The following is a 17,122-nucleotide window of genomic DNA, read 5'->3' as shown; positions in this document are numbered from 1 at the left end:
ACCATTAAAAATTAGCAGACGCACTGGGAAGCGTTGTTCACGGCATTGGACTGCAGCGAAAAATGATTCCCCCATCATTAATGGAACAGGCCCACGTCATGCTTGGCTGATTAGTTTTGATTTACATTTCGCACTAGTGTGCCATACGCAGCAAAAGTCCGTTTCTAGTGTTGTTGTCAAATACATTTCAAACCAGGCTGGTTTTTGATTTACGTTTTGGAATAGAATTTGGAGAGGGCGTTTGATCAAGTCAGACCTACATTTTGAATTTGAATTACATTTTAAAGAAATTAGAACTACATTTTTAAAAATTTGAACTACGTTTTGAAAAATTAGAACTTCATTTTGGGAAACCAGATCTACATTTTGAGAAATTTACGCCTACGTTTTGATAAATTAGACATTGAATTTTCGAATTACATTTTCATTTTAACATAGACTTTTGCTACGTATGGCACCCCATAGAAAACAACCAACTGTTTTTAAATGACGCCACCACTGACCATGGCCAAAGCTATGAAACGCCAGGAATGCCTTCAGTGGGCATTACAATGCAGCAGTGACCAAATTCAATGCAGGAGTGACCAAATTCAATACAGCAGTGACCAAATTCAATGCAGCAGTGACCAAATTCAATGCAGCAGTGGCCAAATATGGAGACGATGGTAAATGAAAATACAGACATTGAAGGTAAAGTAACACAAAAATATTTATTTATAAGTTTCACGTATATTTCGGTTGTTCCTACAACATTCTTCAGCGTGTAAGTGAAGACTATCAAATAGCTTAGACAGATCATCTTGTCACATTAACATAATAATAAAGGGTGTATATCTAAAATAACAAATAGTTTATACATGGCACTGTTGATGTCTATGAGAGTAAATAATGAAAGTAGAGAGCCAAACATAGTGGCCCATACAAAATGAATGAAATACACTGAAAAAAATTGAACTGTATAGTTAGTTATAAATAAAAAATAAATACGAAGTTACAAAATAGAGTGAAATAAGCGAAATTAGGTATCAAGTAGCCCAATCTTAGGGTGTTAAATACAAGATAAATAATGTAATAATCTGGTGGTACAGTCTAGGGTCTAAACAGGATAAATAGATAGCTGTCTCTTATACACATCTAGATGTGTATAAGAGACAGATATATATAGAGCACGTGTAAAAATAAGAGAAATGGAAAAGGTGAAATATTTGAGAAGTCCAATCATATGCATATGCATGATAAAAATACTAATAAGACCTATTATGTAATTATATATCTATGTATATTTTTGTGATTGTTGATCCAAGTCTGAATTTGGTGCCGGTTTCAACTACATAATTACCGTGGCAACAAATATTACAATATATTAAGTATACAAAATTGGATGTATCACAGTTGGCAGCGGGAGGGTGAATGTTGTATGTAGTGCCAGGGGGTGAGAATGTGTGATCTGTTGATGAATTTGCACAGTTGACATCTAGCTTTTTGACAAGTAGTGTTACCATGATCACGAGTCGTGGTGGGGAGCTTAGAGAAGGTGATGAGAGATTTCAGTGGGGGGGTTGCCGGCGGGCAAGGACAGGTGGGTTGCAGAATAAGGGTTCGATGGTGGGGACTTATTTGAGGGAGAGGAAGTCTTTCCTAAGTGTGTTAGCTAGTAGTTAGCACACACACACACACACACACACACATATATATATATATATATATACATGCACATACACACACACATATATAATACGTATGTACATATATACAAATACGCACACACATTTCGCCTACATAATAATAATAATAATAATAATAAAAAAAATATATATATGTACCGTACTCGCGCGAATAAGCGCCCGGGCGCTTAAAATATTTTTTGCACTTTCTGAGGGGCGCTTATTCAAACGGGGCGCTTATTTAAACGGGGCGCTTATGAAAACAGAGTGGAAATTGAGGGGGCGCTTATGGAAATAGATGAAAATCAAGGTGTTCTTATGGGAAATTCTTAAATTCAAGAGGCTCTTTTTCTGAAAAAGACAGAACGAATGGTGGTTAGGCGGAAAAGATAATCCTCAAGAGAACATGGCTCATGACAAGAATGCGTGAATATTTACATAACAGCAAAATAGCAGATGCAATTAGTGGTGGTGGATAGTAGTTAGCTTGTTGGCCATCGGCCGATTGAGATTAGCAGGATGGCAGGATCATTGTATTTTTTCTTGAAAACTAGATGAGAATGTGCTAAAGGTCGGGAAAAAAAAGAGGAGTAGGACTAGGTATAGACAAATATGTAAAAAGAGTAAAGTTGGAAATATACTGTCTGTCCAAGGATCGGAGCTCTCATCTGTCCAAGAAAAATATCCTCATTTTGATATTGACTGAAGAAGAATGTGTTTCCACTCTACAGCTCAAATCATGCCAACAACCACAGTCCCAGGATTGATTGAATTATTGACTTGCTAAAAAGAAAATCTTATGAGGGCGCTTATTCAAACGGGGCGCTTAAGGAAATTTTCATGTTAGGAGGGGCGGTTATTCGAGAGGGCGCTTATTCAAATGGGGCGCTTATTCGCGCGAGTACGGTACTGTAATTCTCTATTCGTTGGCTTACCATCTTTTTCTATCAACCGGTTGCAAAAAATTCAAAATTCTGCTGCCCGAGTGTACTCTCTCACTAAGAGACGTTTACATATTACAGCGATCATTCGAAATCTACATTGGCTATGCCTATGCTGCTTCATCGCTGTTGAACGAATTGCCACTCTCTATCAAACTGTCTCCCTCTATTGATATATTAAAGTTAAAACTGAAACCATCCCCACTTCGCATTTTCATTTTTAAAAATCTTTCTCTAGTTGTAGTCTCTGTGCTTTTGATCATTTATTTGAAAGTAGCACATTATAAATATTTTATTATTATTTTTATTATTATTACAGTGACGAGAAACATATATACAGTGGTAATAAAACAAAGAATAAAATAAAATAAAATTTGAAAATATTATTCGAAATGATTTTGTAATGAAAAAGTCAACGTCTCTTGAAAATCAATTTTTAATTTGTGATGGTAGTTCATTCCAGCTTTTGGATGATGGATATAAAAAAAGTTCTTTTTCCCTGACCGATATTATACATTGCAAGAACCAGGTTGTTATGGGTTTGGCTACGTGTGCCTTTAGAATGGGCAGTATTGTTAAAGGTAAATTTTAAAGACTATTTCATGGTTTGTTTGTAACTGTACCACTTTGAAAAACAGTACTCGAGTACTGAATGTGCACAGTCTAAATGAAGAATAAATAAATGAATAAATAAATAAATTAGTCTATTCCATCTAAGGGCACTTAAAAAATAATCAACAGGAGTCTTAATATCAACAGAAAGTAAAATCCTACCTTATCTATTCATAAGAACTTGTAAACAGTTAGAATTTTGAACATTACAATTAGACCAAACACAACAATAATCGAAAAGAGGAAAAATTAAAGCATTTGCTAACATTTTAAGCGTATAAGAAGGAAGAAAAAATTTAGTATGTCGGATGACACCAATACGCTTTAAAACATTGGATGAAACATTGTTTTATATGGTCGTTCCAAGTTAACTGTGGTTCAAATGTGGTGACGATGGTGGTGGTGATGATTAAATGATGATAAATATATACAGGATTTTATGCATACTTTAACTTAATAGCTGAGACCATGCATCGAGCGACATGAGTGTCTGGTTTGTGAGATAGCTTTCCATTTTTTCCCCATAAAATAATGTAAAATTGATATAATGTTGTGTCAAAAATATTAAAGTGCCTTTTGTGAAAAATTAGAACACCCTTTAGAAATCCAGCCTATTTATGCAGATTTTGCAAGCTCACTTACAGTATGTTTATACTAACACATTTTAAAAGATTTTTTGATTTATAATTATTTTAGAATTAAATAGATAGAGATGGTACTAGGCCAAACCAATCCATAAAAAGTGACTCAGACTGACTAGTCAATTTAGCATTTGTAATCAAAACTGTCAAGATGTGGCTTTATATTTTACTTTGTTTAGCAAACCCGCCCCCCCCCCACCCGTCAAAAATTCAATTTTTCGCCAATTAGCACACTTGCCGCCATGAAAAAATGAACATTTTAGAGAAAATAAGTGTTTTTCCTTTATTTTTATTACTTACGCCCGCAGCTGCCTTAATCTCTAAAAATAAGATATGCAGGCCTATATTTCTTCTTAATTATATAAATTCAAAACATTTAACCATCCCATTATTAATACACTGTTCACACTTACCAAAAAAAAATGTATTTTTATTTTCTCCTCCATCTGAATGTTTTTGGTAAAACTTATTTGCTAAATAACAAAAAAAAAAAAAATTTTTATTCTAAATTTTTTCTGCCCTTCTCTGACGATCTTTAAAAATATAAGAATGTTCGCAAATCAAGGTATAAAAAACCTTGAATTTTGAATTTGAATTGAGGATGGGTTGCCAAGATAGCTGGTATATACATCATAAATATAAGGGGTCTATTATAATTGAATGATGCAAAGCGCCAAAGAATCTGCGCCATAGGAAGGTGAGGGTTTGTGAGGGGTTACGGAGGGTGACCACCAAAGGTCCTTGTTTGCCGTGCAATATTTTCCTCATTAGTTAAAAGCAGAAATTCCCATTAAGGAACTCCCTTAAGGCAGAATTTACACTTTTTTTCATGTCTTTTTTTTTTTCCAAAACCCACGCATAAAACACAGATACTCTGTCTTTTTTCATTCAACATAATTTTTTTTTATTATTTTCAGATTCAAAACCTTGTTTTTAATCATTTATTTGTTATCTAACACTTACTTCTACTCCATTCCCGACAAAATAATTACAGACTTTCCAATTTTGTATTTGATCTGACAGACATCCAATATGAAAAAAGTACAGCATAAAAGTTTGAAACCACAATTCTTTAAAATTAATAACTTTAATGAATATGCATGACAGAAATGAGATCAGATTCATCCCTAATCATACTGTAATGTATTAGGGTAAAAGATAATTGGAAAACATCAATAGGCACCAGTTATAAAATAGCCGGTATTGTTATTAAATAATGAACAAATCGAAATTATACCTGGAAATACTTTTATGCAAATCAAGACTGTATTTAATATGCATTTTCGATGATGGCATATTGAAACATTAACTGCAAATTTAGGCAGATACTATAACAGTATAACAAATATATTTGTGCTGCAAGCACATGATTTTTAATAATAAACAAGTGTTCAATTTTATATAATTAAACTACAGATCATATACTGTGCATTACATGCTGGGGTATGGTTGCAGAACATTCACATAGCTCTTCATCATTAATACCTAACAAGTGAATAAAACCACAATATTGGCTGGGATAAATATACCAGTCTATTGAAGCAGATTCACAATCACAGTGGTCTAAGCCCCTCTACCCCTCTAGGTTGATTTCATCCATGAGTCGCACAGGTTCTCTGATTTAAAAACTTGTGATTTAATTCGCTTGGGAAAGGACCTCTATTCGAGCTTACTACATGTTAGCTATGAGTGAGTTACGATCTTACGGAGTTGGTTATGAGTTAAGTATGAATTATGCCAAGCGAAGCACCGAGTTTACTACGAGCTTTACGAGATTACTACCAGCATAACGAGGTTGTACCGAATTAGATATGAGTTAGGTACGAGCATTCCGATCAAATGTTCCTGGTGATTGTAACCAACTTGGTGTGCCCGTATTTAATTTGTACTCGTTTCGGGGTGCTCGCATCAAATTCGTGGATTACAAAACTGCCATGGAGTATCCGGAGTAGTGTACAAGTTAGGTAGGAGTACTCTACGAGTTCCCGATGAAGATGTTCAAAATTAGAGCCACAAGTTCAGACCTGCTACGAGTAGGTACAAGTTTTCCCTGAGCTTCCTGAATCGTCCTACAAGTTTATGCCGAGTTTATTTTAATTCATATGCTGAAAAAACCACTAGTGGGTGTGGGGCTAAATTAGTTATTCATCATCACTTTGTTTAACCAATTTAGGGAGCTGACATCGTATTCATCATCAAAATTATGCTTATTATTATGCAATTTCTGACAAAATGAAGTAAACACCATGTAGGTTTTTTGTCAGAAAATAAAATACATTAGTGCACCTATAACTTATGATTTCTTTTAAAAAAAAAAGAAGTTAGACAATTTCAACACTATGTAGTTTAATGATATGTATCTTGTCAACTGGAACATATGGAAATCTAATATTTTGATCAGAAAGTTTAAGTTTCATTTAAAGAAATACTTGCTTCCTTTTGTCAGAAAGAGACAGATATATCGACAGTCTGTTGATGTAATTTATTAATTACCCCATCTTGTAATTTATTAATTACCCCATCAGACAGGCCTGGGTCACCATTGTCCGAAGCTATGACAAGGTCGTCGGATCCAAAATGTTAATTTACCTATCCAGAATGTTATATCGATTGCCAATCCCTAATATTGTGGTCTAAAAGTACAAATTTGGGCCATGAACTAAGCCATAAAAACTCTCACCATGAACCCTACCAGGAATTCTTATTCTGAGACCCTGATCAGGGTTGGTTTGGACCCCACTGTAGTATAGGTCGGACTCCTCATAGGCAAATATCTGGAGGCGCCACTAGCATTAGTGCCAAAAACGATAACAATACATGATTAATGAATCTGAAGCTTCACACATAATACATCATTCTAAGACATGATATATTATGCATTAGAAATACAATCTAATATCATGAGAAGTACTGTACACCATTGTCCACTAACGGACAGATAATAAATGTATGTATGTATATTTGCTATTTCTTCCCGAGACTCCTTTCTTTGTAACTGGATAGAAAAACATATCTCACTAAATTACAAACTATTTATTTACATTAACATAAACTACCAGGACCAGGAATTAAAAAAAAACAAACAAATAAACTATGAGAAATTCATCATATTGCAGGGCACAAAAACAAATGTAAAGGCCCTGAACCAGCATTACCTCATAGATACCCTGGTTGCTTTATACAGCAATAAAACATTTGGTTAAAAAAAAAAAAAATTACTACAATAAAGTTAACCAATTAGATCACTTTTTCTGGAAATAACAATCAGATATGTTTTCCCTTTTAACATCTGAATGTGATTAATCAATCCGTCTGTTCAGACTCAATGATTACAATTTCAAGCACCAAATTTATGTAAAAATAATTAATGGAACAAAACGATTGAGTCTATAGTTTCACAATAGTATAAGACTATTATTGTGCTTTACCCTTCCCAAATAAACCAAATGTTTCCTTTCCTAATAATATCCAATAGTGATACAAAGAGTATTTACTGTATTTTCACTGTCCATTCTGGTTACTATGATGCCACATTCCACTGCTGGAGTCAAGTAAGTGGGATGTACTGTACATGTCATTCTTACTACTATCTGTAATTTTAGCAAAGTAGACATCTTGGTATTCAAGTATCCATCGCTTTGATGCCAAGCTGCAGTCTCAAACATTTTCCCTATATTTGCCCAATCTTAAATAGTTCATTTTAAAGGATGTTATACTTTTAAGTATAACAAATATTCAGTCCTATCATTTATTGCTTCGTAAACAAATTCTGTATGGATATTTTATTTTGTACATTCTGAAATTATCAAAGGTTAGCTTTAATGTCTTGGAAAGCGATGCCTTTCCAGCATCTGCCGTTGATGTTCCTCGTGGAGGGCTAGCATTTCACCCCTGGCGTGTGGGTGAGCAGCAATTCGGTGCCCTGTGGTGATCAAATGCGGCGGAGGATGACTTGCTGCAGCTGGGGGTGGTGGCAGTGGATTATAACTCAATGGGCCCGGTGGAATACCTGGTGGCTCGTTGCCATGAAGAAGCATATGCTCTCCTGGATGTAAATGTAGATGTGTGTGTGAGTGCGAATGGTTGTGATGGTGAGGTGCAGAGCCTGGGCGACTGACAGCGATCAACTGGTCACCAATCACTGCCAATTGCTCTCCGTGTAATCGCTCAGCTGTTAATCTCTCCATCTGACCAGGGTAAACGATTTCGCCTGGAGGCATCCCGGGGCGCCCTGGTGGATGTCCCTCGTGAGGGTGTGCCATGTGAAGGTATGGGGGAACTCCGGGTATGTGATGAGCAGGCACCACCGGTTCACCTGGACGACTGGCTGCATAAGCTAAAATTGGTGCAGCATTTCCGTAGAAGCCTTCAAATCCAGGTTTCATTTCACGGAATTCTCTTTCGCGACGCTCTCGTAGTTCTAATTCATGTCGGCGAATCTCTCTCTCCTGAAGCTCGCGTATCTCTCTTTCACGGAAATCGCGCTCCCTCATATCGCGTTCACGTAACTCCCGTTCTACAAGATCAATTTGTGCCTCACGATTTGCACCAAGGTACATAGACTGCATTTGCATACGCATAATCGGGTCTGGACCAACAAGGTTTCTGAAGTCCCGTAGTAAGGGATGTCCAGGAGGTAGGCCAACATGAGGTCGTGCATATTCCCGGAGCGTATGCAAGGCAGGCATGTCATGTGGTTGGTACTGCAAGTGTGGAGGGCAGTGCTGTGATACATAACCATGTGCTGGTGGTGGTGGTGGTGCCCGCTGAAGCCCGTAAGAACTTGTAATTTGTGCATCTGCTGTAACATTGGCTGGTGGAGTACTTGGCCTTTTCTGAAAGTTAAAATATTGACAGCAACTTAGTACAAATAGCTTGCTGGTATAATTTTACCATTTATTTTTCTGGCTTCTTCTGAATAGAAATAGGCATGGGCTTATAAACATAAAACCAAGAGACTGAGGCTGATCCATTAATTGAGGCTTGCCATCGCAAAGTCAGTGTAGTGTCAATAATTAAATAAAAAATAAAAATTGTATAGTGTACTTTAATACTAATAACTTTGAAAATAGTAAATCAATTCTAGTAATTTCATGTTTTTGTCACTTATGCTGGTTTTGGCATGGCATGCCCCATATGTTCAGACAAGGGCCTTTATCAATATTTCTTATCTTGATTATTGACTTTAATGCGTTTGTGGTAGGATGGATTAGTCAATTGGGCAGATTCATAATCAGAATTTGAGTACATTTATTTAATGCAAGTAAGTCAAGTGGTCAAGCGGACAGACTTAACATCAGTGCTGGTTTGTTATACTCCTAACCCTGGGTTCAGTCAGTAGGGCCATGTCTTCTTCGGTAAAAAAAACTAAAATCCAAAGGCCCAGGGTGCAAATCATTTGCATCCGAAGAGTAGCATTTACTCTGTTGTTCCGGTCCAATTCAGTAGTCACTGTGGAATGCTCAAGCCAGAGTTCTGATTATTTGCAATGTGTGAATACAAAGTTGCTACAAAAGTAGGAAATTCAGCATATTGATTCTTCCAGTGACTGGTTTTATACCTTTACTTTACCTTTGCTTAACCTTTGCTTAAGAAAGGTGAGGCTTCAATAATGTACATAATTGCTTTTCAACCTAATAGCCAGGAACTCTGTGTGGACAATTATGGAATATAAATATTAAAAAAAATATTAATGTTGAATACTTACTGCTTGTTTTTCTTTTTCCTTTTCTTTTTCTTTATCCTTTTCCTTCTTCTGATCTTCATTCTCCTTTTGTTCACTCTCAGCCTTCCTTTTTAGTGCGGCCTCCTTCCTTTTTCTCAACATTTCCGGCGGGGGTGAGAAGACAAGATCTGTGCGACTGCAGGTTGTACGACCACGGATCCAGTGTCGAATAAATCTATCACACGTTCACAAGAAAATGAATTAACAAACTGGTAAATGACAATAAAACTGAAAAATGTTTGTTAAATCTTTGATTTTAAGGTGGTTCATACTTAAAATTGGCTGTGGTGACTAGTATAGATGTATTCTAACCTGTTAGTGGTGGTTGTTATCACTGTTGGTTAATAGGAATAAATAAAAAACAAACAAACAAAGAAACAAACAAACAAATAAATAAATAGATAAATAATAAATAAATAAATAGCGTAGGTGTTGTATTAACAAGTCTTAACTGCTCTTAAGTGAACGAAGCCTAAATCACTTGATTTCAACTCAAGATATTGTTTTCAGCTTATTAAAGTATATTTATACTCATCATTTTTATATATACACATACATATATTTCATATTTCTTACATTCAAAATTCTGGTTTATGAAATATTTTAGAGCATTGGACTCCAGACCAGGATTGGAAGGCAAGTATCATAAACTATTAAACTAGTACTTCAATCAGTGGCTGTTTACTAACCCTGCATTACGAGATGTGATGACAATTTTGTCCCCGATGACCGGACTAGGAGAAGGGCAACGTGGACCATCACTTTCCTCTTTGATGTCATCATCCTCCTCTTCATCATCCTTGCAGAGGTCCTCAATAATTTCCTTCTTAATATCCTCCTTGGAGTGTGCTGGCGTGTCAGAATTTTCACGTTGTACGTCCGCTGAATTGGATTTGGATTCCTGAATCACCGTATGTGGTATTTCAACTGGTGGTATGATAGTCCCTTCCGTTTTCACACTATGTACGAAAGACTCACGTAATTGTGTTACTTCACCGAAAAAACGTTCCTCTGTTTTAATCACTGAGCTGTTTATATGCATAGGAGTGTTTGCATAGCTGTAAGATGCAGAGGGCACTTCGTAGTTATCTCTTGGCTCCTGTTTAACAATAACCGACGAAGGTTGAGGGCAGTTTTGTATTGAAGGCATCCTATGTTTTATTGCACTAGGTTCAACCATTTCAATTTCTTTAATATTATCTACTTCTGTCCTTTGTTCTGTTCTTTTTGATGTTAATTGTTCTTCTAATGTATTATCTAGTTTTTCATCATTTAATTCTCTGTTCATATCAACTCCAACATGATCTTCTTTTTTTACAATTGAAATTTCCGTTGTTTTACTTTCATCAACGGTCTCTTTTGTTTTTGACCCATTATCAATTTCTTTTTCCATATTTTCCACATTTTTAACTTTTTCAATGCTTTCAACATTTTCTACAGTTTCAAGATTTTCAATGTTTTCAGCAGTTTCAGTGTCTTTAACGTTCTCAATTTTTTCAACATTATCAATTTTTTCAACACTTTCAACATTTTCAACACTTTCAATGTTTTCATCATTTTCAACGTTTTCATTTTCGGTCTCTCCATTTTCAGTGTCATTGTCTATATCTCCGGGACTACTTGATCTTGAGGCTGATGTGCTGCCCTCACTGTTTCCATCTTGTGGGGTAGACTCTTCAGACACCTCCACTGCACCTACATCTGATGCTTGCTCAGTTGCTGGTTCTACATCTTGTACCTAGAAAACAAATGTATAAAAAGGTTTGGATATATATTTTATCATTTCATTTAAAATTTTCTAGCATTGTATTCAAATTATATATGAGGTAAATGCTTGAAAGCAAGCCTATCAAGCAGGTGTTTTCAGCTGTGCAGGTAGGCCAGAGTGATAGTGACAAAAAGCTACACTAAGCCTAGAAGAGCAATTGACAGGTTATTCAGTAATTTTTAATTTATTAAGGAGGGATGGTATGACGTTTCAGAGATTTCAGATGCTGAGTGTAATACTTCGATTATCTAGGTCTTTTTGACAAAAAAACTGTTGTATGCCCATATACAGACATGATGTGATGTCATCATGACCATATTTAGGCATGTGATAGTCTGGACAATCCTTTAGTTATAGATGAGTGATCCTCAATGCCGGCTGATATAAGAGGCAATTGGTGGATTTCAACCACTAGCGAAGGAAAAACAAAAAAAAATTGAACCAACAAGAAATTGAACCAACAACGCTGGCATTAGTGGCCAAGCACCACTGACAACATCAAACATGTTGCATTGCCTATTTTAATAATTTTACCTCCATTGGGGTTTCCTCTTCATTCTCACGGTCGTTATGGCCGACTGATGTACTTGTACTATTAACACTCTCATCCTCTGGCTCTAGCTTCACCACCAGTGGACTCTCATAACCATCATCCTCAACCTAAAGATGCAAATCACATTTACATCAATTTTTAAATAAAACCAATAAATATAAAAAAGCCAAAAAAAAACTATAAGCAATAATAATAAATAATATTAATACAGTACATGCAATCTCTATTGGGCGACTTGCTCCCTCATGGACAGTTGTGCCTAAACGCAACATTTTAACATTGTTACTAACGCGCTACTTTTTTATAACTTGTTTCGCGAACCCGCCCACTGTTAATATTGATAATTTCGAATAAAAATGAAATTTTAAAAAGTGGAAATTTCAGAAAAAAAAGAAGTTTTTTCTTTATTTTTATTACGCCCTCCACTGCCTTGAAATCTCCAAGGATAAGATATGTATATTTCTTCCTAATTATATAAATATAAAGCATTTAACCATCCTATTTTACATTCACAATAAAATGTTATATTTATTTTCTCCTCTGTCTGGATGCTTTTTAGCAAAACTATTTGCTAACTTAGAAAACAAATATTTTATTTAAATTTTTATTCCGCCCTCCTCCGGTCATATTTAAATAAATAAGTACGCGAAACAAGGAATAAAACAAGTCTCCCCAAAGACCCCACAAAACAGTAGTGTAAACGTAAGTCAAAACATATGTTAGTTAGACAAGCGCATTGTCCTGGCCCTGTTCTGATTGGTCAGTTGTTATTTTGATTGACACTCTTGGAACACAATTTCATAAAGATAACAGCATTTGGCAAAACTTTCTGTGGGTGTTGACTTTTAAATCATGACAAGATAATTTGGCCTGAGGCCAAACTATACCAAATATTAATGTCAGTTTACAGTTAGTACAGTTTACCTTGCGTTTCTTATTTGTTGATTTTGTGCTACTCTCACTAGATGTACTGAGTGTGCTTGGGGAGTTGCGGTTGTAAGTCTTTTTCCTGGATATGCCAGCTACTGGGCTTGAGTTATCAGAATGTTTATTTCGTCCACTTCGTAATGTTGAGCCTTTCTGTAAACCACGAAAAAATAATGTTGCCAAATGGATCTTACCTAATTGATGATGATGATGATGACGAATGATTTTAATGGTGATAGTGATGATGATGATGGTGACGATGATGACGATAACAATGATGATGATGATGTTAATGATAAACAGGAGTGATCATAGTGCAAAGTGTGACCTATGGTAGAAGGTGCCATGCATTTTCTCCGGAAACATCTTTATAAAAATGTCAAAAGACAGGAATTTGTGGTAAAAACATTAAATAAATTTGTTGACAATTATGATGCTGGAAAAAAGATGTTTATCAGGGATTACACCTTTACAGTTGATGAGCGTCATTAGCAAACATCGTAATAACTCACCAATTCACCATGTCTACGAGAGCGTAATTTGATCCTCGACTCCGTAGCCTCATCATCCTTGACTGGTTTAAACATGAATGGCGGCGCTTCACGCGGGGTTTTAATTGTCGGTAACTGATCATATTTCCTGAAGTAGAGCCGACAATCATAGCAGAGGAGAAGTTTATCTCTTCCACCATGATGCCAATCTTTTGAACCTAAAGATAAGAAAAGATAACATAAAGTACGATAATTTTAATATCATCATAACCACAAGGTTGGATATACCGACAGAGTGAACAATATATAAATCTAAAAAATTAGATTCTGGCCATCAAGCACTAACACTAAATCATTAAAAATGCTGCGTTAACCTCGAAAATGAGGTGCAATAAAATGTATTTCATAAATGACATTCCAACATGTTTTGGTCATTATTTCTAACACACGCGAGGAGTGACTGGTTTGGCTTGCCTTCGCTACATTTAATGGGTCACAATGGTGTGATAATTCACCGTGAAAATATCAGAGTCTAACCTGCAAATTATAATTGATTTGGAAAAAGGTATCAATGCTTACTTACTAGTTGCAAAGCAATGTCGGCAAGCGTAGCCATAAAATTCTCCATCATCAGAATCCAATTCATCTTCACTTGCTGAACTCAAATCAACTGTAAAATAACGTTAATTATTAAATGCTGAGCACCTCTACCTGAAGGATGCACAGAACCACTACTCCCAGCATGCATATAGTTCGATTAGGGTGAGTATTGGGTCACTAGGTCCTTGTGGAGCAGTGTTCCCTATCCTCGAATGCATAGTTTTGCCAAGGATGGCATTTGCGGTCACCAGGTCTTTAGTAGAGTAACGTCCTTACCACTGGATGCATAGTTCAGTTAGGGAGGGGTAAGCGGGTCACTGTCGAACATAAGTGGCATATTGTTATACAAACATATGATAGAGTATGTACTCTGTACACACATCACGTTCATATGGGTGTGATATGACATCCTCATGCCAATAGGCAGTTTTCGCTGATGTCATAATTTATTCATCTTGCAGAATACGTTAATTTCAGGATTTTAAGTGCTCAACGTACGTTAGTTATGGGTTTGCGCATGCGTATTTCGATTTGTTTACAAAAGAGGTGGAGCTACCGCGCTGCCTTTTGGATACTAACGTTAAAGTTAAGGTTTACGTCGTGCGGTGAAAACTACCTACTATACGAGAAACAATTATTTGTTGGATAAACACTGGTAGTGTGGACGTAGCTTATGGCATAGAGTAGGCAATGTACAAACAAGTAAATATTAAGCCGGGCATTCACTGCGCCTCACAGTTGCCGGCCGATGCGAATCTATGAAGAATGCAAAGCCACGTCGCACAGATCGTTTTCAATGTTGATCCGTTCAGACTGCGACTGGCAATCAGCAGATGGCGTTACATCGTTTAGCGCTCACAGGGAGCGAAGTTGGATTCGTCGTACGACCGCCGTGAGTGCCCGGCTTTAGACAACATAAACAAAGCGTGTCTATGGATGTATGCATGTTATAAATCAATAAAACTTACTGTATTCGCTGCTTGGTTGCCTGATTGTACGCGTCATTACTTTCATCCTCCGTAGCACACTCTGTCGGCGACCTCGTCTGTAAATCCGTTGATTAGCGGCCTCTGGCGTTTTCTTCCAGTAGTAGTAAAACTCAACAAGTTCACTCTGTTAACCGAAAAAGAACGGTGGAATTTACAAGTATTGTTAACTTGCGTCAAAGCATAGGAACGTTCAATAGCAGAATGAAACAACCGGAGTCATCCTACCGCATTTATCGCATAAAAATACAAAATGGGATAGCGACCTAATAATTTGATAATCTTTTACTTTTCCTTCACTTAAGTTTCATCTTGAGAATGCTGGGGATATAAAAAAAAATCTAAATGAAGTCTTTAAGATGCACCTCATATCAGCCACTTGTAAATAAAACCACTTTTTATTTTGAAAAAAAAAAACAATATTCAATCAGCTACAATTTATATCAAACTAATTTAAACTCCCTAAGCGAAAAAACACTTTCGTTTTTAAATAGGAAAAGTTATTTTTCCATATAATCAAAAATCTGTCTTCATTATCTATAATAATTATGTTTCAATATTCAATGAGAGAAGGGGGAGGCTAATTTATCAATTCCCTCAGTGTCTAAATAGACAGTTACTCTTGGCACGATCATCCTTCCCTTATCTGTCCATACAGTACCACCTAAGCCACTAAAAATAACTCCAAGGAAGTTGTACATAATCCTCAGGAGATCCTCAAGTTTGCGTAATTTGTGGTAGAAGATGATTTTTTAATTAGTTTTGACATATCTTTTTCCTTCCGTTTAACGACAGACTTACTGTTTGTTTGCTGGGTATCAGTTCTTTTCTGATTCTGAAGAAGTTCTTCCCAAACTGACGAAGTCCCTTCACAAACAATTTCTGGAATACCAAGAGAAACAATAACAATAAAATATTGAATTTTGAAAATCAAAATGTCAAAAAAAAACAACCTGATATTAAAAGGTAAAAACATGTAAACTTTAAAATATTATATTGAGTAAAGCCAATTAAATTGTAGACCTAGCAACTATTATAAATATTTATTAATATACATTAATTAATATCATTAGGATTTAAAATAAAATATAAAAAATAATTATTATATCACTAACATTGAATCTAAGATACACTAAATATCTTCACATGAACGTAACTTTGGTATGGAGATACACCTTCACTGGTGTTGATTAAAGATAATAAATATTTGAGAAAAATGTAGTTCCCCATTGGGATTGGTGTATACTACTACTATCTTAAAATTAATAAAGTCTACTTGGATATTTTATCCCTAATTACATGGAAGTTACCATAATTGATACAATACACAGTAACCATTGTTTTGTCTACACTCTACATTTTACCATTTTTACACACCATTTATACAAGGAAGAAAATAAATGTTTATTCAAATTTGAATGAATTTGGAAATTACTCTATGGTCATAGTGATTTGCCCATATATTACATCCTCATGTAACAAAAACATTTTATTTTGGAAAAAGCATATCATTATTATAGTCATCAATACCATCATTATTATTATTATTATGATATTGATTATTTTACATTTTTAAGAGCCAGAAATGAGACTGCCAAAGCAATTGTATGGTAAATTACATTTAAAAGTGTAAAGTTACTGTAAAATATAGCATGTTTGAGGTGAGGTCATTTTGAGGTGAATTCACAGCAAACTTAGTCAAATAGAAAAGAATATTATCTACACGATCAGTTACGTAGTGAACATTGACTACAGTATTTATAGCAATGTTAACACCGACTATAAGTGATCTGTTTCCTACTCAATTATACATAGATATGTAAGTCATGTACTTCTGCATGTTCTATCATTAGAGGAATGCTACTACTGACTCATTTGAGTACACATTAATTCATACAATCGAGTCTGAATAAGTGTTTTAATGTACTGGCATCCTGTATGCTACGATGGCCAATATGTGACTCACTTTATACCTACTCAATTATATGTAAAAACGAATATAATATAATTGTCCCGCTTTTGACGGGACCGTCCCAATTTCATCAGCATTTGCGTTCGCAGTGTACATTGCTACAACTGGCAATAAGTAACAATATACTCACAAAGGTCTGAAGTGCATCAATATCATAATAGCAATGCTATCGCAGGAGTGACTCATTTACATATTACTCATAATCATTAATGAGTCTGTTATTTATGTGCCTGTTATCAGGG

The 17,122-nt window shown here is 35.6% G+C and overlaps 1 protein-coding gene across 2 annotated transcripts in view; it reads right to left on the bottom strand.

Annotated features, from left to right (window-relative positions):
* Positions 1-4,737: 4,737 nt before the first annotated feature.
* LOC117107142 (arginine-glutamic acid dipeptide repeats protein-like) overlaps positions 4,738-17,122 on the bottom strand; it is a 46,750-nt gene continuing 34,365 nt past the window's right edge. For both annotated transcript variants that reach the window (XM_033248702.1, XM_033248703.1), the window contains exons 9-17: positions 15,710-15,790; positions 14,891-15,035; positions 13,906-13,992; positions 13,344-13,540; positions 12,829-12,984; positions 11,886-12,011; positions 10,273-11,321; positions 9,566-9,758; positions 4,738-8,693 (exon numbers count right to left, since the gene is read on the bottom strand). In XM_033248702.1, coding sequence (XP_033104593.1) covers positions 7,677-8,693; positions 9,566-9,758; positions 10,273-11,321; positions 11,886-12,011; positions 12,829-12,984; positions 13,344-13,540; positions 13,906-13,992; positions 14,891-15,035; positions 15,710-15,790 — 3,051 coding nt within the window. In that variant the 3' untranslated portion in view covers positions 4,738-7,676. The remainder of the gene's footprint in view (positions 8,694-9,565; positions 9,759-10,272; positions 11,322-11,885; positions 12,012-12,828; positions 12,985-13,343; positions 13,541-13,905; positions 13,993-14,890; positions 15,036-15,709; positions 15,791-17,122) is intronic.

Source organism: Anneissia japonica, unplaced genomic scaffold (genome assembly GCF_011630105.1).
Source record: "Anneissia japonica isolate Jap-2015-1 unplaced genomic scaffold, ASM1163010v1 scaffold287864_len1152817_cov193, whole genome shotgun sequence".
NCBI classification, from domain to species: domain Eukaryota; kingdom Metazoa; phylum Echinodermata; class Crinoidea; order Comatulida; family Comatulidae; genus Anneissia; species Anneissia japonica.
Note: the sequence above shows the minus strand (reverse complement) of the source record. Positions and strands in the feature narration are given on the sequence as shown.